This window comes from Globicephala melas, chromosome 2 (assembly GCF_963455315.2).
Source record: "Globicephala melas chromosome 2, mGloMel1.2, whole genome shotgun sequence".
Classification (NCBI taxonomy): Eukaryota; Metazoa; Chordata; class Mammalia; order Artiodactyla; family Delphinidae; genus Globicephala; species Globicephala melas.
The window spans coordinates 164,153,630-164,174,614 of record NC_083315.2 but is presented as its reverse complement, the minus strand read 5'-3'; the positions used below and the strand labels follow the sequence as shown (position 1 = coordinate 164,174,614).

Here is a 20,985-nt window from a genome sequence, read left to right as displayed (position 1 = left end):
TGTTGTCCGGACCTTCTGACAGTCTGAGCTTAAAACTCTTCAGCCCAGAGGTCTAGGGAGGACCTCCTGTGAGAAGTCTCCCCCAGGTACTGCTTCTGGTTTTCCTTCACCGATATCAAGGATGAGGGCCTAGGGTGGACAGGTGGCAGATGAAAGCCTTTGGACCTGATGCTCCCCAGACAGTTGAAAGCAGTCCGGGATTTAGAACGCCAATGGAATTCCCTAATCTAAGCGTCCCCTTTCACAACTGGGGAAGCTGAGACAGACAGGGGAAGGGACTTGCCAAGGGCACAGCACTGAGTGGCAGACCCACCAGGAATCCTGATTCCATCACTTTTGAAGGTTTCATGCCCACTTTCCTTATCTGTAAAATGGGATAATAGCACTTGCCTTCTTGGGTTGGGGGTGGGGTGAAAGGCATCAGCTCTCTGGACCCCTCCAGGGTGACCCTGGCCCCAGAGAACTCTGCCCCTTGCTCTGGTGGGAGGAGTGGAATTTCTCACCATCTTCTGGGGATTGGAGGGCTTGACTCTGTGACTTGACAGTCAAGCAGCAACTGCTGAGCCTGTCTCCTTTCTCTTTTGCTCTCAACTGCAGTGAAGTCTCTGTCTTTCCTCTTGCCTCTCACCTTGCCCAGAGGGGTCTCTCCCTGCTGTGTAGCATCCCTGCTCACAGCTGCCCGGACCCTGGATATGCCTGAATCGACAGCTTCAGCACTGATTTAGGAGCCCAGGCACATGCAGAAAAGTTTCTGGGTTAGCCTTTGGTGTCCCTCCTGTTACCAAGGGGGTGGGGTGGTGGTGAAGGATTGCTTTAGGAGGAAGGAATGCCAAATGCACCAATGACGAAATACCAAGAATCACCAGGTTTCAGGCTCTGGAAAGGTGATTACTTGGATCCAGATGTGCAGAAGCCTCCTCTGGGGCCTGTCATCGCAGACCCCTTGCTCTTAGAAACCTGCTGACCAAGGAGGGGTACAAGGTGTGCAGGGGCTCCACGCTGGGGTATTTGATGAGAAGGCTGCCCGGGGTCCGGAGGTGGCCTTACCCCAACGTGCCTCCAAGGAAGGCCTCAGCTGCCTCCTGGGGAGAGAAGAGAACTGCGGTCTGAGAGACCCCCCACTAGCTCTCAGATCTGGGCCTCGGTGTCCAGAAAGCCCAAGACTCCAAGAGTTTGGGAACGCCCTTTGCGAGCTCCTCAGCTCGACGGCTCCTCCGCCAAGGTTCCCGGGACTCCAAGCACTTCGCCCCGTGGTTACTTTGCCCCTTCACTTCCCGCCAGGTCCACTGACTGTGCCGCGGTCCCTCTCGTCCCTCCTCCAGGCTGCGTCCTCCCTCCACCTTCCTCATCTGCTTGGTGTTTACATAACACCTGTCTCTTAAAATACCTTTGCAGGTATTGTTTCTTTTCATGCCTCTCAGAACATCAGCTAGTCACCCAGAAGGCGTGTAAAGCCGCAAAGGACTCAGTATTTGAGCCTCTGCTCCGTGTGAGGGGTTGTTCTAGCTTTACCTAGACTCCGATGGTGTCTGACAGTCAAGGCGGCCTTGGTTCTCGAGAAAAACGTAAACTGTCCCCTCTTGATGTCTCCTGGAGACCTGATTCTCTGGCCAGCTGGCAGCCTCCCGGGTTGGGGGGGCGGGGTTGGGAGGGGGATAACCCAAGCTGATAACAGCAGTGATTGTTCCTCCAAGGAATCCTGGACACACACACACTCAGCCTGGGATCTGGCCTTGCCGAGAGGTCAGTCTTGATTAGATCCGAAATTGAAATGCTGGCTGATGTCCTTCCAAATGAAGCAGAAACTGCTGGCCCAGCCCCACGGGGGAAGCTGTGGGGTACGATGCTGTGTCTTTCTTCATAAACAAAGGCGTGAAGCAGGCCTGTTGTGGAAAACGGCCCCTCCCCTGTAGGGACCCGGGTCCCCGCAGGTTCTCTCTGATCCTCCACGTCCGGGCAGCGGGCATCCGGGCAGATGCAGGAGGCTAGAATCAAAGTGCCAACAAGCGATCCCCGCGGGGACCTTGCAGAACAAGCGAGAAGCAAAATCTGCTTCTTCCTAAGGACAAACATGCATTTTTCCAGGCCTTTCAAAGCCGGGCAGGTCAACGGAGTTATACCTGGCTCTCTAATTAGGACTCCCACAAGCTGTTAGGTTCTGTACCTGCTGCCTGGTGTCTTACACAAAGGGGACGAATCTGCTCCTGCCTCTGGAATGATTAAAGCTGCAATCCCATCCTCCTTGCTGCCAGCAGCTCCTCCCGTGACCCCTCCCAGCAGTCACCCCCGACCACCGTGCACCCACCCACGAGTATGACAGGACGCAGCCCGGTGTACAAGGAAGTTGGCTTTAGGGAAATCCAGGCTTAGGAGGCCATGTTGCCCAACGATCCTTTGGAGACTGAACGGGAGAAGACAAAGGCCAGATGTCGGAGGCGTTATGAGGGCGTTTCAACGATGCCTTAAGCTTCCCCGAGTCAAGTTGCTTGATGACAGAAGAAAACCGGCCTCTTTTCTCCCTTTCTGTCCTCGATCCTGGAGAAAATAGTATTTTTGTACTGACCCCGCCCAGCCATCAAGGTACCATGTGCTTTGGCCGACGGGGTGCACGCGTCTCAGGGCACCAGCATCGCCTGCCTTTCTTGCCCCTCTCTGCTGTCGTTGGGGGCTAGGAGCTCAGGGCTCCTGCCAATTAGAGGACGCAGACGGTGCCTGCGGGGCCGGTGGGCCGCTCTGTTCCCGGCTTCCCAGCTCCGCCTACAGTGACGTCCTGTGAACTCAGCCGCGGAGGGAGTATTTATACCACGGAAAGTGGTAAATGCTACGCATCCGGGGTTTTTTCTTTCGGAGAGCAACTTTACCAGCACACGGCTGGACTCCGATCCAGATGGTTTAGTGGTGGGGAGGGAGGCAGAGGAGAAGGGGGAGCAGTGGACATCGGCAAAGAAGAGCACAGGTGTCCCTGAGTCAGGACTTGCGAGCGCAGGGTGCTTGGGGCACAGATGCAGTAGAGCTCACCTCACCACTCTCCACAGAGACAACAGCTGAGAGGAGGCAACGGGGAGAAAGACTGAGACTCAGGACTGCCCGGGCAGGTGGCTGGGAGGGAGAGGTCGTTAGACTGAGACTCAGAACTGCCCGGGCAGGTGGCCGGGAGGGAGAAGTCGTTGGGAGATCTCACATCTTGGAGCCAAGAAGACCCACGTTTGATTTCTAGCTCTACCAACCATGGGCAATTCCTATGACCTTGGACAGTTTGGCCTCTGTCATGCAGAAATGAGAATTCCATCCTTTTTTTTTTTTTTAACATCTTTATTGGAGTATAATTGCTTTACAATGGTGCGTTCGTTTCTGCTGTGTAACAAAGTGAATCGGCCATACCTACACATACATCCCCATATCCCCTCCCTCTGGCGTCTCCCTCCCACCCTCCCCATCCCACCCCTCCAGGTGGTCACAAAGCACGGAGCTGATCTCCCTGTGATCTTCCGCTGCTTTCCACTAGCTGTCTATCCTTATAGGTGTTGTGAGGGCACCTGCCCAGCATGTAAGAGCTGCCTAGCAGGTGTTAGGTTTCTGCACCTTCCCTTTTCCCAAGGACGCATGGCTGTGAGAACTGAGGGTGAGGTGAAGAGGTCCCCAGGGCCCATGCAAGGTGGACGTTAGGTCCTTTGGGAGAAGGCCAGGGCTCACTTCTCAGCAAAGTACCCCAGTCGGAGAGCAGGGGGTGCCCGAGAGGGTTACCAGGAAGCTGAGACCAGACCCGCTCAGCTCCTGGGGCAGCGGAGCCCGGGGCAGGTCCCCACTGGCTGCGAGCGGCCACCTCTGTGGACCCAGTGAGTGTTACCTTCCCTAAGTCCACACACGTGAGAGTCGCAGGAGCTTAACCACAGGAGCGATATTTGCAGTGGCTGTAATTTCCTTCTCCTATTGCCTGTCTCCACCCAGGTGATTGGTCAACCCCTCAGGGATCCGCTGGGGAGCTCCCTGCACAGGCACGTGGCCTGGTGAAGCCTTCATGGCCCTGGGCACCGAGGCCCAGCCCTGAGGGCCTCTGTTCAGGGGAGCCACCACGTCACTGCACCCTTCCCATGGGGGCTGATGGGGGAGTTTTGAGGAAACGGCCCTAATCTTGATGCTGTTTACTCTGTGTTGAAGTGGTCAGTGGTAAGAGCTCGGTTCTGTGGGAACAGAGAGCGCGGGCCAGGTTGTTCCATTTCCCCGGCAGCCACGTGGTTCCCGGTGGCAGCTGTTCCCCGCATGTCCCAGGACGAGGCCTGAGGACCCTGGGGAGAACGTTTATAACAAAAGCCCAGGCAAGGAAGTCCCCATGTCCGAGCAAACTGCCTGTCTTTCTTTTCCTCACTGCAGCATAGCTTCCCCGGGCTCTGTCCTCCAGGCTGGCCCGGCCTGGCCCAGGGGTCTTGGAGCCCACACCTACCTTCCTGCCCGCACTCCGTGGGGTGAGTCCTCATGTTATTTGTGGAAAACGTTTTTTCCAAGGTTTATCAATTCCTGTCCTCCCGTCATCAGAAACTGTCTTATCATTTCTGTTTGTTCCTGTGTAAAAATGGAAAAATTGTTCATGCCAAACCCTGGCGGGGATAGGGGAGGCGCTCGCCAAAATGACCGCATCCTCCTTGGCGGAGAGTAAATCACCGTGCTCACGTCCCGGCGGGGCAGGTGGGGAGCATTGTCCCGCTCCAGCCGGTGGGCCTCGGGTGGGCAGCCCCCGGCCGGACCTGCTGGAAGCCCGGTCGCGGGAGCACTTGGCCTTGAGGCGTCCTGGTGGCCGTCGTGTAGCTGACGTTCTCCGTGATAGCCCCAAGGAGCCTGCAGGGCTGGGGCCTGGAAGCCCTCCCCTCCGCTCCCCTGCTCCGGGTGCCATGGAGGGTGCCAACCCCTCTTAGGGTGGGCACTGCCTAGACTGGAGTGGGTGACTGAGCAGGGAGATGACGCCCACACACAGCCATCTATTGAGTGCCTGTAGTATACTGAGCACGTGCCAGGGACCGGAACTGCCTTTCAGTCAAGCAGCATTTACTGAGTGCCCACGGGGTTCCAGGGCACACAGGTCCCCAGCGTCCCCAGGGTCCCCCACAGAATCAGAGCAGAGCCTGCTCTCCTCTCTTCTGCCTGGGCTACTGTGCCGCAGTAGGGAATGTGCCTCTGGGGCCACTCTCCTGTTTGTGTCCAGTTTTGCTGCTGGAGGGCAGCCCTGCTCTGGGCCTCTCCTCCCCCGGGAAGCCCTCCCAGCCGTGCCGGCCGCTGCCCCTCGCCCCTTCCTTTCACACTGTGGTCGGTTACTCTGCAGACAGCAGGAAAGAGGCTGCCCTGGAGTGTTTTCTGCTTGTTCCTCCAATTAAACTTTAAGCCCTGAAAGAATAGACGGGCATCAGGTGTGTAGTAAGTGCTCCAACAATACTTGGTGGGTGGGAAACTCTCCCAAACCCTAGTATTTTCATCTGGAGATCATCTACTCCACCCCTTCATTTTCTAGGTTGGGAAAGAGGCTAGAGAGAAGGTTTTGCCTAAGTTGGACAGCTGGCGGTGGACCACGGAGCTGGCCTGAGAGGGCATGCCCTCCACCAGGGTGCCGGCCCAGGGAAGGCCAGGACTTCTTGCTGGAAATAACAGGACCAGCTTTTGCTTTCATTGTTTGGTGGTAAATGTTCAGACTCACGTACAGTGACACGCCAGTCAAAGGTGTGACCCTCCCCCACCCCATCCCCCCATCTGAGGACAGGTTGGGACAGAGGCCTGATGAGGGTGTGTCAGGGTCGTTGGGAAGGGATCTCAGCCTGGGACCTCAGGAGTGAGGCTGGAGTTTCTAGGACCCTCCCACCCTCGGCTTCTCCCAGGAAGCTCGTCAGCTCAGCGACGAGGTGGTGGCCTGGGAATCGTCTTTCTGACCGTGGAGAACCTCCACTCCCCGCTCCAGGGCTCTGGGGTCATGTCTCCCTCCCCATTCCCCCCAGCTTCTGGAAGAGCCAGGTGACTGCCTGGGCTGCTGTTCTCACCTGTGGAAGCCCTGGGACCCCACGGGGAGGCTGGGCCCAAAGCAGGACCCGGTTTACTCTCTGGCCGGGCTGCACAGGCCTTGAGAGGAACACCATCTTCCCAAACACACCCGGAGTAGCAACAGCCTCCCCTGAGGGTGGGAGGCTGGGCCTCGGCCTCCGGGGTGATGAGCACCAAACTTTCCACTGCGTGGGTAACTCAGACCGTGGGGAAATGCTGACTTCCGGGCCACCCCTTGCTCTTGTTCCTGCCTGACTTGCTGTTGGGGAAGGTGGATATCCTCCTTATTTATTCTTTATAAATAAGTCAACCAGGGAGATGTTTAACTAAGTCAGCCAGGAGTCTCTTGCCCATTACCAATGGAAAAGTATGGGCACGGGGAGCCGTGTTAGCACCCACAGAAAACATTGGCTGGGGCGTGGCAGGTCCCACAGCCCTGGGGCCAAGCTGTGGCTTTCTCTCTCCTCAGAGCTGGCAGCTGACGTTCCCGTTCACGCTGAGACTCTGAGCTAATAGTTGCAACAACGAAGCCCGTGATTCAAATGGCAGAGTGAGGGAGGCGGGGCTAGAGATTTACCTGGAACGTTACCAAGAACTGTCCCAGGCTTTAGAGTGAGGACGATGCCCAGGATCTCCACATCTTTTGGGGACACCAAAGCTCCCCCCTTCGCCCCTCGCCAGGGCCCCCGCCCAGCCTCAGGTGCAGAAGTAACCCCGAGACTCCTTCTCACGGGTGTCCCTTGATGCTGCGTGGGGCTGGCTTGAGCTGACATTTCTTCAGTTAGGTCAGTGTGCCACGCAGAGCTCTGGAGATGCTCACGCTGGCGTTTCTGAGCGCGAGCTCGTTGAATTTACGAGTGCCTCGCCTCAGGCTGCGGCCAGTGTGGAGCTCACCTGCCCGGGCACGGGACTCCCTGTCACCCTGCCGGCCTGGTCTCCGAGGGTCCTGCCTGCTGCCGTGTGGGACACCCAGGCCTCGGGACACAGATAAAAGTAATTCCACCCCCAGGGCTAGGGGTCAGGGCAGCACTTGGGGTAAGGAGAGAGAGCAGCTCCCAGCCTGCCTTTGCGCTGGTTTTCAGGGAGGAAGGAAGCCGACGCCTCCTTAGTCCTTCCAGCGCTCGAGTCAGAGAGATGCTCAGACATACTGATGTTGAGGTGATGTCATCCTTCTGTTACTGAGGTCAGCTCTCCCTTTTTTTTTCCTGACTAGCAAAATCACCACACCATGAACTCTGAAGGGCAAGTGAAGGGGCGCTGGGTTCTAGACAGCCGGGTTGCAGTCGGGGCCAGGGGAGACTGCCAAGGGCACAGGACGCCCCATCTGTAATCTGGAGTCTGAGCTCATCTTCCAGCAGAGATTACAGGTGGGGGATGGTTATAAGATAGCACAGCCAGTGGGACGGATGCTGCTGAGGTAACGTCGCAGGGAAGGGAGCCGGGCTGCCCCCGTCCCAGACTGAACGGGCGTGCCGTGTGAGCAGCGTGCCGGGTAGGGTGGGCGCTCTTCACGTCACACAGATGAGGGCAACGCTGTCAGCCCCTCTCAGGCCAGGCGCTCTGGTGGTCCTCTGGGTCTGGAGAGCCCATGGTCTGGAAGCCACAACGTGCAGGAAGGGCCTGCGCTGCCCAGGCAGGCTGACAGAGCTGGACGGGGATGTCATGTCCCCAGAACTTCTCCCCCAAGGAGGATTGCTCCCTGGACAAACCAGCCACGAGCTGTAGGGTCAGAGCCAGTGAACCCAGAGAAGGCTCTTGGCATGCGTCTAAGCTCCCTGTATGCCCGGTGCCCTCGCTAGAGATCCTGGTAACCTGATGTGCGGCAAAGAGCCCTGAGCTGGTCCTTGGGAAACCTGGGTTCTGGGACCCAACTCTCAGGGCCATTTCCTCATTTCTCTGTCACCTCTAAGGCCCCTCCCCGGTGTGGCTCCCCCGGATAGGAGCCTGCCTACCCCAGACCATTCAGGGAGAGCCACTGTCCTCCAGGAAGAACTAGACACGCAGGGCCAGGTACCAGTTTACGGGAAGCTTTTAGAGGTGGAGGCATCGGATCCGATTTGGGGTGACAGTGCTTCACCGCTGTGTGGCCATGAGTGGTCACCCCAACTATGAGCTTCTCATTCGTTTTTTATAAAGGGGGGAGCGTCATGTTTTCTTTCGTGGAATGTTCCCCCTCATCCTCCTTCCAGCAGCCTGGCTCTGTTCTCGATGTGTCCGCACGTGAATGACAGTCCTGCCCTGCTCAGGGGGCTCTCAGTCTGGGGCAGAACCCCCGGCAAACCAACCCCTCCAGTCCAGAGAGAGCAGGGAATGTGGCCAGGGTGTCGGCCTGTGCCTCTGAGCGCCCTGCGCGCCACACAGCTCCCGACACCGCGGTGCTGGATCATCGCAGTACTCAAAAGAAGTTTGCGGAAGGGAGAGAAGAGCTAAAAACAGCCTTGGTTGTAGCAAAGTGAGCGAGCCCCGTCCTGGGAACCCGGGAACTGGGATGCTGTTCCTCAGCTCACTCTGTGACCCTAACAGCGTGCGTGCCCACCCATGGCCCCCTTTCCCGCCTTTGGAGGCGCTCACGTGCCCTTCTGCACACGCCTGAGCGCCCTCCCGACGCCCTGCTGCAGATGCGACAGGCTGTGGGCCTTCGGTGCTTGGAAGCTGCTGGCAGGCCAGCTGTGGTTCCTCCCTGAGGGACTGTTCCCTAGAAGCCACCATGATCTGTGGGTATTTCAGCACTGACGCCGAGCTACCCAGTTTCAAAGAAATTAGGCCAGAGGAAATTTGGGGCCAAGGGCCCTGAGTCTGTGTGACATCCACTGGGGGCTGGACGGGCCCTCTGGCTCGGGCCAGACTTGCCCCCCCGCTCACCGCTGGTGTTTACTGCCTGACGGCCCATTGCTCTGCTAATCGTAGAATGAGCTCCTTCAGAATATTCCACACCATCCTGGAAGAAAGCAGCTTTGAAAGATTCTGCCAGTCAGACGCTTAAACATAAAGGAAGAGCCCCACTCGCGGTTTTCTGGGGCTTAACGGCTCCTCCTTCTGAGCCCACAGTGAGGTCTCCTTTGGGCGCCGCCCTCAGCACTAGAGTCCAGTGAGATGAGGGCAGGAGGGTGGGAGGTCTGAGTTTACCATTCCTCTAAAGCCCTGAAGTGTGTGTGTGTGTGTGTGTGTGTGTGAGAGAGAGCGAGAGAGAGAGAGAGAGAGAGAGAGAGAATTCTGGAAGCTTTCTTCAGAGCCTGAAAGGCTATAGGGCAGAAAGGGAGGGGAGGGAACTTTTCTGCATGACTCCAGAGGACTCAGCAAACATCAAAGAGTAGGAATTAGATATAAAGCCTAATTAGGGCTACACGTTTTTAACCGACAGTTCAGACTGCCCACCAACGGTGTGGGCGGCCTGGAGAAGTAGTGAGCTCCCCGTCACTGGAGGGTGCAAGCAAGAGTGGGAGGCTGCCTGTCGGGGACTGCAGCAGGGATTTCTGTCATAGAGCAGAGGCCCAACCCCCCCCACACACCCTGCGCCAACCCCGAGGATTTCTGCTTCCATAGCTCGTTGGCTGCTGGCTTCGAAAAACAAGAGGTTTTTGAAAAATTGAGTTTTGTTTCCTTCTGAGTTGAGTTCAATGCTAGAAAGGCCTGGTCCCCAGAAGGTACATTTCTTCAAATAAAACATTTGACCTGGAAAGGGGCCCCCACGAGAGCACAGGCGTCCTGGTGAGCAAAGGTGTGGGCAGCCTCTCAGCCACGTCTGCTCATCCTCTGGGGGAGGGAAGGAGGGGCTGGGGGTCTTTCCCTCCTCCCTCTGGAATACTCAGCACCATTTCACAGCACACACTGCTGAGGGAATGGCTCCCAGGGTGTCAGCTTAGTGCCCAGACCGCTGGTTCCTCGGGCCGAGGCTCCTCTCTGGGTGCTGCACCCCCATGCCTGTCTGAGGACATGGGGGCATTTGGCCTAGTTGACTTGAAGTGGGGTGGGGGAAGGAGCCACCTCGTGATTTGGTTCTGACACCGGAGCAGGGAGACTGGGGGGATGTGGAGGACGGAGGCCACAGGGGTGCCGGGAGGGTTTCTCGTAACGCTCGTCTCCAGCCCCAGAATACGTGGAAAAAGTCTGGCTACCGTGGAGGCCTGGTCCCCACTCTCCTCCCCCCGCCCCCAGCTTCTCAATCCCACCAACCCTGGTCAGGAGCCATCCTCAAGGTCACTGTCCAGTACTGGCCCTTCCCCGGGAGCCGCTCAGCCAGCGCTGCCCCTCCTCTTCATGAGGACGTCAGCGGCCCTTTGTTGCTCTGAAGGTCAGATGGCCTCATGAACGCTCTGTCCCCACCTGAGGACCGGGGCAGCTAGGTGGGACTCTGAGACCCCCAGGTGACGGTTGCAGCAGCCGTGCACATGCCCTGCTGTGTCCTGGCTCAGATGAGTACATGGTTCTCAAGAATGGCTAGCTTTGGCCTTTGGGGAAACTGGATCAAATTGAATAAAGTGGCAAAGAACCAGCCCCTCCCCAAAACTTGAGATCTGTTGATAGGAAAACTGAGTCCCACCAACTCCCAGGGGTCCTTCTCCAGGGCATCCTCGACTCACTCTTGACGGCCTATGGAAGGCTCTGGCGCTCCAGCGGGCAAGGGGCTTTAGGAGGTAGGATTGCAGACGCCCTCGGCATCAGCCAGGATCCCTAGGATGAGGCTCCCTGGGGACTCCTGGCCGGGTTAGGCGGGGCTTCCGTGGCTGCCATAGTTGCCAAGAGACACACACGCGGGCCCCTGGCAAGCCAGTGCGATTTCTAAGCACTCAAAGCAAACAGAAATGAAACACAAAACAGAGCCCAGTGTAAACCAGGCCTCACCCAGAGCTGCTGGAATCCAGGTGAAGAAGCTGCAACCCCGCCCCATCCGAGTATGAGTTCAGTTCCTCTTCAAGGCGTTGTTGGAAAGCAGGGCGGGGCTCAGGGCTGCCCCCTCGCTGCACCCACAAAATGCTCGTGCTCAGAACCAACAGTGCCTTTGATGCTTGCAGACAAGAGCGGGCCTCCCTGGGCTTGGCATTCAGAGCTGCTCCGAGGAAAGCCTTTCTAAGTCGGTTGTCTCCTTGTGGTCTTCTGATTTGAAAGAAAAATAGTTTTGAGAACACCACCGCTACCACCCTGCTTCTCTCTGATGGATTGCATCTTCAGGAAGAAAATGCAAATACCTGAAGAGAAGTGATGGCAGCGCGCTGGGTTTTCTCACCCAATGTGATGTTTCAGCTGGTGCTGACTCCCAGACCAGCCGACCTGTGGCCTCTGGGAAAGGGTGGGAGCTCGTGTGGGGTCCCTGTTCCCTCTTGGGGGCCTGATAGGCTTCCAGAAAGCCCTGACTCTGCCGTGCACATACAGCTGTGTTGAGGGTGGTGTTAAAGCACTGGGCTCCGAAACTAAAGCTCTGGGTACTTGCCACCAGGCCTCTCCTCCTGGCACCTTCAGGGGTCGAGCCCACTCTGCATCCAGGGGCCGTGGCCTTGAGCAAGCCTCTTTTCCTCTCTCGCCCTCTGTTCCCTCATCTGTAAGAGTGTAGGACCAGAAAGTCTGTAGGTGGGTTCTGGGGTTTTCTTGGGGAGCGGTGTCAGATCTGTGGTGAGTGAGCAAACAGCCTGAGGGCAGGCCATGGCAGCTCCTGGGCTCCAGCGGGAGCCGGGCACCTTCTCCCACGGAGCTGCTCCCCTCCCTCACTCAGCCACCATGCTGATGTACCCGGAAGGCGGAGAAGGCTCTGAGTGAGCGGGGTCTGACTTGGGAGTGTGGACAAGGGTGACCTGAGGCCAGAACTTTGAGGGGCTCATTAGTCAGAAGCACTAGAAGAGGCCACGCCCACTTCTCCCCTCCCCACCATCACACAGCATCCACACCGTCCCCTTTTCCATCCTTCCATCCATTCAACAGACATTCACCTAGAACCTCAGCTGTGCCAGGCCCGCTCTAGGTGCTGCAAAAGCAAAGGCAAATCAGATGGTCCCTGCTCTGTGAGCACCAGCCCAGAGGGCATCAGGGCTGGCAGTGACGAAGCATCTAACCGTGGGCGTCCTGGAAGCCCTCCCTGCCCCGCGATCGTTAGGAGGAATGATAGCGCTCATAATCGTAATATTGATGATGGGGACCATTCACCGAAGGTTTATCATACTGAGTACTTTACAAACTCTGTCTCATTTAGGCCTCGCTGCTCGCCTGTATTTTAGTATTATACAGACAGAAGACCTGAGACCCAGAAGAAGTTGTTCAAGTCAGTGGTGGAGCTAGGATTCAAACCAGTTCGGGGGAGCCTAGAGCCCGTGCTCCTGACCTACCCTCTGCCGTCTCTGAGCGATCCACACCTTTCCCCGGCTGCTGGTGGGCCCCTCTAACTCCAGAGCCACCAGCGGTGACGAGGGCCTGCACAGCCTGTGTCTTGACCCCCTGACACACCTCCCCCAGCCAGCACAGCCGCAGCTCAGACTGCAGCCAGCTCAGCAGCTCTGTCATTGTCCCCGAGAGTAACAAGCTGGGGAGACAGGCTTTCCTTTAGCTGCCATCACAATCCCAGGGTCCTGACAACGGGAATTCCACCAGGAGGAGGCTTAACTATCCTTGTCCAAAGCTCGGAGGTGCTGGCTTGCCTTGAACGGTCCCAGCAGCTCAGGTGCAGTCCAGGCCCTGGGAAAGGCTGCAGATCTGGTCATTAGCCCCCATCCAGGATGGGGCCCCTGGCTCACGGGTGCCAGGGAAATCCTTCCCCCTCTGCAAGGCATGCTGTGGTGGGGATCTTGCGGCAATGTTATCTCCCTGTACCTGTGCGCCTAGGGGGACAAGCAGGGGTCTGAGACACCCTTGAACCCAGCGAAGGGCTGACTTGGCACTTGGGCAGAGCACCACAGGGATGTCTAAAATCTCCAAGGAGCTTTTTGTCCTGCAGCCCGGCTGTTGGTCTCCCGGGACCGTGGACAGAGTCTCCGCAGAGCCAGGGCTGCAGCAGTGGAGCCTGCACAGGGCTTCTGCACGGCGCCCTCAGCGTGGGGCAAGGTGTTTAGTCCTTGAGCAGCTATTTTCACACACGCATGAAAGACATGAATGAGGAAGATGCTAATTGGCTTCAAACTAGCCAAGTCCGTTTTGTCTCATTTGAAATAACAAGTTTAATTTAATCCCTTATTTGCAACTTGGTGCATCGCCAAGATCTTATTTGTACAAAACACCTGATTATAATAATTACAAGCTTGGGGAGCTGCCTCCATTTGTGTCTGGAGAAAGGGACTAATGAGCTACCTCCTCAGTGCTTCCCGTCCTCTCAGAAGGCCAGCCCCAGACAGCTCCCCACCTCCAGAGTCTCCAGAAACAGCAGGGCTGGCAAAGGTGGAGGCCTGTTTGCACATCCTCTCCAAGAGAAAGGGAGAGGGCCCAGTGTCAGGAGCACGGGCGGCAGCGTTCACGTCTCAGCTCTGCCACTTACGCCCTGCCTTAGGCAGGAGCCAACATTACCTGCTGAGGCCCCGAGGCGTAGACGTGAGTGAGGGCCTGGGCGCGCCGGCCGAGGCGTAGCCCAGCGCCTGGCACATAGCTCGGTCGTGTTAGGATGGTCACCAGGCCCCAGCTTTGAAAGCAGGCCTGCTTCTTGCCCACATCGGTGTCCCCAGCACGTGGCTGGGGGCTGGGCAATCGCTCAGTGAGTTTTTGTGATTTTGATGGGGGGTACTTACTAAGGTAATGAAATATCAGTCGTCGAAATCTCTGTCTCCTGCCAGCCTGAGGGCTGGAGCTGGGAGCCGTGTGCCTCTGGGTAGCCCTGCCTAAGGTAGGCAGTGTAGCCTGGGCTTTGGGGGGAATGGGGATCTTCAGCACTTCAAGCAGATGGACTAGAGCCCCAGCAGCAGGGGGCCAGGCCGGGACCGACTAAGGTTGGACAGGTGGACGGGGGCTGGGGGCTATGTCCTGCAGAAATACCTGGGCTGACAAATCAGCCTGGATGAACCCAGAGGTCTGTACCAGGAGAAAGTTGGACCCAACTGGTGGTGAGACCCAGCTGGTGGTGAGATCAGTGGCCTCTGATCTTTGCAGAAGAGAGGAAGCAGGGGGCCTGAAGGATGAAAAAGACAGCAGGGTCCTAATGCATAAGCGCACATCAAAGCCAGGGGAGGCCTCTCACAACGTAGAGGGGTTCGGGAGGTGTGTCAGTCCTGACAGCCAGGCCCGTCCAGGTCCCATCCCACCTCTGGCCAACCTGCCGGCAACGCTGGCCCAGTACAGTGACTCAGACCCCAGCTGGAGCTTGTTCTGGTTGGACTCCTCGTGTGACTGATTTCTGAGCTGCTCTTGCCTCACTGGGGCACTGGGGAGAGGCCGATTTTTCATTCCCTGGCCAAGCCTGAGCTGGCAGCCCCTAGCAAGTCTGATGTCTCCCCGAGCTGCTCCAGCTTTAGGAATTAGTTCCACTAGACAGATTGCTCAGGAAGCTTCAAGGTCATCTGGAAATGGTAGCCTGTTCGTACATTCGGAATATAAGTCCAGGAATGGGCTGGAAATTTCCAAGCCCACGAGAACACTAGAGACTCACAACGGCCCTTAGCTGCCCAGCACTGAGGGCGACAGGTCAGATTAGCCCAGGGGCTGGTTCCTGCAGGCATTTTGGGGGGTACACTTGCCGCTGCCGTGTACCCTAGAGCCCCCAAGATAGGGTAGATTCAGCAGCCTGCCACTTTCTAAACAAAATTCCCAGCAAAAGGACTGGGGTTCTCGTCCCCACTCCAGCAGAGTAGGGGCAGGTCATTGCTGCTGAGAGCAGTGACCTCCGGGCCTTGCTGGACCAAGGCCCTGGTCCTCCTGGGTCTCCACATCTCATTGGTCTGCCTTCCGGCTAACAGCAGCCCCAGTCCTTTGGCGGCTGCAGCCACCCCAAGCCTCAAGGTCACAGCCGGCCTGTGGGCCACCAAAGGGAGGCAAGGAGCCTTCCGGTCCTTGAGTGAATATACAGGATGCTCCCAAACAGCAGAAAAATAGGAGAAAAGCTGTGCCCTGGAGAGGAGCCACCTCCCCATTGTAACCGCGGGAAGGAGCGACAGAGCCGGCCGTCAGTGGTCAGAGAAAGTGGAAGGGAGAGACAGCATGGCAGGTGCCCGTTTACTGTTGCTCAGATGTAACTGGGTTAGTGCCTGAGGGGCACCGGCCTTGTCTCTTAAAGTGACAGAGGCAGCAGCGAGCGGATGAGAAGCCAAGGTGGGGAGAACGGGGCTTTGGCCTCAGGAAGACCTGGGCTGGCCTGCAAGCTCCATACTCGTGTGCCCTGTGACCTTGGGCAAGACACTTGGCCTTTCCGAGCCTGTCTCCTTATATCTAAAGTGGAGGAAATAGGAGACGAGCCAAAGCCAAGTTCAAGCGTCCGGCATAGTGCCCGACGGGGAGACAGAACTCCGGGTACAGAAAGGAAACAGCATGAGGCTGCTTCTACCGCAGCAGAGCCAGTGGGACCTAAGTTATATTCTCCACCTGCACCGATTAACCAAGCATGCCTCTTTGTGGCTTACCAGGTGCCTTGTCCCCATCACCATTTGCCAAACACGCAATCTGTGCCTCCCTGCCTGGTAGAGCCGCTCAGAAAACGTGTGTGTTCAATAATTTGATGCATTGAGAAAGTCTTGCCTTGAAGGAACGCGACGGGACTCCTTCTGTAACCTTTAAATGCCTGTGTTTGCTGCCATTACCCAGACCCTCCTCCCTCCTCTCATTTCTCTGTTGGCTAAATCAGAATGTTCTAGCAGGAGTTGGGGCTGATAACCTCCCCTGGAAGAAAGGAGGCATAGCCCTCACGTCCTGGGCAAGTGGCCTCCCGTTCTTTCCACCTGACCTTCGAGGTTGGGAAGTGCAGGTGTCAGCTGTCAGGTTTTCTCTAACGGAGGGCGGAGGGCCGGAGTAGTGGGGGCGCCACCTGGGAGAGGGATGCGGTTACTCCCCACCCCACCGTGCACTCCACAGCCGAATGGCCTTCAGGGAGGCCTGAAGAGTTGGGAGATGCAGGTTCTGGCCCGGCTCTGCAGTAAGCAGCTTGTCCCAGGGCAAGAGACCCGGAGCCTCTAGGCACCCTGGCATACTCACCTGCAAAATGGGGGTAGGAGGACCCAGTGCGTGAGCATGTTTTCCGCCTCAACTGTGGGCTCTTTCTCCGCAGCAATAAAAGCAGGCCTTGCACGCAGGTGCTTCTGTGTCCTGGCCACGCCTGTGTGAAATTGCTCTGGAGTCCCCAGGTGAACTAAGCACTTGGAGCAGGGCCTGGTGTGCTATAAACACTGTTAGCACTCGCTGCCGCTCTTATTATTACTATTCATCCTGCCAGGAAGCCCGGGTCCACACTGAACGTCCGCCCTTGTTCCCTTGTCCCCCTCCTGGGTGGGTAGGGAGTCGGTGCTCTGGGGAGGGAGCCATGAGGAGAAAACCCTGTGGACGCGGGAAGTGCTTCCGTGCGGTGGCCTCATGTGCAAACAGGGGGCTTTCACGGTAGTCCCAGCAAACCTGACCCTGACCAGCCTAGGAAGGCAGCCGAAACCCAGCAGTGCTCACTGCCCAACGGGAAGGCCTTGCAGTCTGAGGAGAGCAAATTCCAGAAACTCAGTAAAATCCTAATTGCGAGCACTGGCTTCTGCACCTCTTTTGTTCCGAAGCTTGGAACACCCTCCTGCCTGGCCCTGGCCACCCCCCCGGAGCCCCCAGCTCTGGCAGATCCAGTCCAGGACCTACTCGTACCCAGGGACTCCAGGGTGGACATTGTTACAGCGTATCTAGATGTTAATAAGAAAGGACACATATGCAGTTTGCCTCTTAGAGAGGCTGGACCTGACCTTAAAGTCTGCAGCCTCTTGGCCTGAGGCCTCCTCTACCTCCTCACTCAGGGAGCCTCCCCGGGCTGGCTCCCCTCCCAGAGACGAGGCGTCACACCCTGTGCTGGGGCCGTGGGTCTCCCAGGCCCCGCTGACCGCAAGCTCCTCCGGGGTTGGCCTCACGGCTCCCGTGCCAGCGGCTCATAGGTGCAGGCGACTCTGGGAAGTCAGGCTGCTTTTCTGGCTCTCAGACACCACCCCCAGGGCCACAAGCCCGGGGCAAGGTCAGCCAGACAACCCTCAGGTGCTGGACACCGCCTGCTGAGGGCTCCTCCTACCCCGTCTAAGAGCTCATCTTGGAGGCCAGAGCCCTTTGGAGTGGGCCCACCTGGCCCAGGCTGCACGTCATGCCCCTGCACTGCCTGGGTCTGCCCCTTGCCCGCCGGTGAAGTACAGCTTTGAGGAAACCAGGGAGGACTCACCCCTGCCACACGTGAGGCACAGAAAGAAAGTACAGGGCCAAGATTTGAAGGACCGGTGAGTCAGGCCACATTCTTGGGCAGGAAGACAAAACACTGTAAGGATGTTAGGCTTCTCCACACTCTTAGAGCTTTCATGCAAGTACAATTCAACTCCCAAAGGGAAGCCACAAAGTGATTTTTAAAATTCATCTGGACTAGTACAGGGCAAGATTGTCAATAAATACACTGAAAGTGAAGAGCAATGAGGAAAGGCTCTAATCCCACCTGTTCAATCCTAATGTGGAATAAGGAAATCCAAACAGCACGGTGCTTATGTGAAAGGTAGGTGGTGTAGCTCATCGGAAAATTTAAGAAGCTCCCCCCCCCACCCCCCCGCATCTCTTGCAGTAATTCACTGTGTGACAAAGGCAGTGCCTCACAGGAATGAGGGGAAGCGGGGAGTAGCTAGTTTGTGTCCAGCTACGTAGAGGAGACCCACTGAGGTTTCCTATCTGCCGGGGAAGGTGGACAACTATGGGGGCGGGGGAGTCAGATCACAACAAATGGAATCCAAGGCATGTCAGTTCTTTGAAAGGATAACTGCCAAAGCTTTGAAGTGACAATCAATCAGTAAATAACCAAAGATCAACAAATTCAACTTAAAAAACTAAAAACTTCTGTTCACAGAAGAAAAAAACCCCTCAAAAGTCAAAAACAGACTTTAGACCATTACGGTAACAGATGCATGTCTTCTAATGGGCATGGGAAATACTGAATATTTAACCTCAATTGTTATGAAAGAAATGCAGGTTTTGACAAGGAGGGGACAATCTGCACTTACAAAATTAGTAAAAATAAAGAGTAATGGTAGCGGGGGTGGGGCGGGGGACGGACCACTGCAACTCTGTAGATGGCTAAAAACGTGACGCCACCCTTTGGGGATATCATTTGCAAAATATTTGGAGAACCCTAAAGAGTCTTATCCTCTGACCCAGTAATGCCACTTTGGGGAAATTTGTCCTAAAGGAAGACTCTCCAAATGGTTGTCCAGCTGGTTCCACTGAGCCTGTACAGGGCCTCTGGGGAGCCCACTGGGGACTCTGGGCCCCCCCCCTTGTCCGACCCTCAGCAGTTCCTTTTTGTCTGTTTATACCCATAATGTGTGAGCGTGAGCAGTAAGATTCCATTTAGCCAAAGATTTACGGGGCTATAAAAAACGCTTTGAGGGCTTCCCTGGTGGCGCAGTGGTTGAGAGTCCGCCTGCCGATGCAGGGGACGCGGGTTCGTGCCCCGGTCCGGGAAGATCCCACATGCCGCAGAGCGGCTGGGCCTGTGAGCTATGGCCGCTGAGCCTGCGCATCTGGAGCCTGTGCTCCGCAACGGGAGCGGCCACAACAGTGAGAGGCCCACGTACCGTTAAAAAAAAAAAAAAAAAAAAAAAAAAAGGCTGAACATCAGTAACTTCATACAGTTCATGGTTCGAGCGATTCTTTTGACTCTTAGCCCCAAGTGCAGGAAGAACTTGAACTTACGTTGTGCCCAGCCCAATGGAGATGCATGCCTCCCTCCAAGGAACGTGCCAAAACTCAAGGACAGATAGGAGTGCAGAGTGGTAGTCTCTCTGACTGTCTGTCTGTCTCTGCAGGCCCTGATCCTCCATCAGCTGGGCCGCTACAGTCTGGCCGAGAAAATCCTCCGGGACGCGGTGCAGGTGAACTCCACGGCCCACGAGGTCTGGAACGGACTGGGTGAGGTCCTGCAAGCTCAGGGCAACGACGCGGCGGCCACAGAGTGCTTCCTGACGGCCTTGGAGCTGGAGGCCAGCAGCCCCGCGGTGCCCTTCACCATCATCCCCCGCGTGCTCTGAGCAGCGCCCCGGCCTCACTGCTGCCCAGGCCAAGGGGGCCCCGCCTGGGCGCTGAAGGTCGAGTGTGCGCACGAAGGCCCTGGATGAATGTGCGATTGACCACAGTGGACTAAACAAACCAACCCCTGATCGTCGCTCTCTACGTGCATTTCTGTTGTCGTTTTCGCCAGCCCAATGATAGTTTCTGAACCTACTGACGTTGTTCAAAATGGATCATGTGCCATATTTTGTTAGCTGACATCTAAGTTTTAAGTAAAATGATCATGGAATTAATCTGCAAATGTAGAAGAATATATTCAAAGTTAAAATTCAGTGGCAGAACAGATTATTTTTATCAGAGCTCTAAAGAAAACTGTTCTCTCCCCACCATCACCACTCCTGCCCTACCCTTGGCCCAGAAACCAAATGTGAATTTTCTGTTTTCCGCCTCAGTACTCGTCCAAGCCAGGACACCAGCCGACAGTTTCTTAGTTTTGTTGTCAGTAATTGTACCATGTGATAAATTACTGCCCTCACTTAGAACAAAGCCTGAGTCCAAGAATATTTATATTTTACCAATATAGGCCTGTTACAAGAGAAGGAAATATGAGTTATTTAAGTTTAACTTTTTTATGTGAATTCAGAGTTTATTTATCGATGGAAATATGTACAAAGAAGCTTCAAATGGAATATTTACCGACATTCCTTATACATGACAGACACTTGGCTAAATGGAAAGATGAAGTTAATAATAAAATGATTTTTAAATGGACCCATGGCTTGTGTTGTTCGTGAAAGCCCACAGACCTGAGAGAGGTTAAGGCTCAGTTCCTGGGGTGGGGAGTTTTCGGCGCCTGGGGGCCGCCCTGGACAGGTCCGCCCTTGGAACTAGGAGGTCCAGCCCTGATTTTAGTGTGGGAATTCACCTTTCCCAGCTCTCCCCATGTTGCCTGGGATTGGAGCATGTGACTGAGACCTGGCCAGTTAACATCTAGCATTCACTTCTACGGAGGATGGGGAATGAGCATGTGACCTGAAATGGTCCAGTGAGAGTGGGAGCTGCAAGGAAAGAGTCTCACTCTCCTGAGGGACCTAAACCTGAGAGGTGAGGCTGGAACTGCAGTAGCCGTCCTGCCACCGTGAGGAGAGGGCATGTAGAGGTTTGGGGGCCAGATGTGAATTCAGAGACTCAGCCCAACAGAGTGAAGAGTAAAGATGAAGAACCAGAGAGGACTTGAGCAGGCCTCTCTAATCCCCCAGAGCTACGCGGCTGAGCAGCTGTGGGGTGACCCCACCCTGCCAGGACCCAGGGAAGTGTGCAGAGCCTGAGCTCTGATCGTAGGCACGCTAAGTCTCAATCCCCCTCCCCCTAAGCTAGACACAACCTCCATGACTCACTAGGCAGGCAGGTGAGGGGTCAGCTGATGTCTGGAGAGAGACTGAAGGCAGGAGCTCACTGTAGGCAAAGCAGGTAGGCATCCCAACGTTAGCACTGGCCCTGCCAGGCAGCACCTGGAGCTGCGGGTGGTCGTAAGTCATAGAATTTGCAACGTGAGACACTGGCAGGAAAGGACAGATGCTCAGAGGGGCAGCAGCTAGCCCTGGCTGGAGGGTCAGGGCCAGCCTGCCATCCTGTGCAGCACTGCGGGAAGAGACCCTTTCAGGTCAGGACCGGGAAGGCAGGAGGCCAGGGCCACCCAAGGATAATAGTCTAGGTATCATACCAGCCACTCTCTCCCAGGCTGGCTGTGTGTCAGGGCCTTGCCTTGGAGAGTCCTGCGCACGTCAGCCTGTGCAGGGGCACTGGTGACGGCTGCTGTCTGCCTGTCCACCATCTGTCCCCTCCGTA

General features: G+C 56.3%; 1 protein-coding gene across 7 annotated transcripts in view; it reads left to right on the top strand.

Moving 5' to 3' along the window:
- TTC7B (tetratricopeptide repeat domain 7B) overlaps window positions 1-19,908 on the top strand; it is a 238,212-nt gene extending 218,304 nt beyond the window's left edge. For all 7 annotated transcript variants that reach the window (XM_060295192.2, XM_060295185.2, XM_060295188.2 and 4 more), the window contains one exon: window positions 18,936-19,908. In XM_060295192.2, the coding sequence (XP_060151175.1) occupies window positions 18,936-19,157 (222 nt within the window). In that variant the 3' untranslated portion in view covers window positions 19,158-19,908. The remainder of the gene's footprint in view (window positions 1-18,935) is intronic.
- Window positions 19,909-20,985: the final 1,077 nt, after the last annotated feature.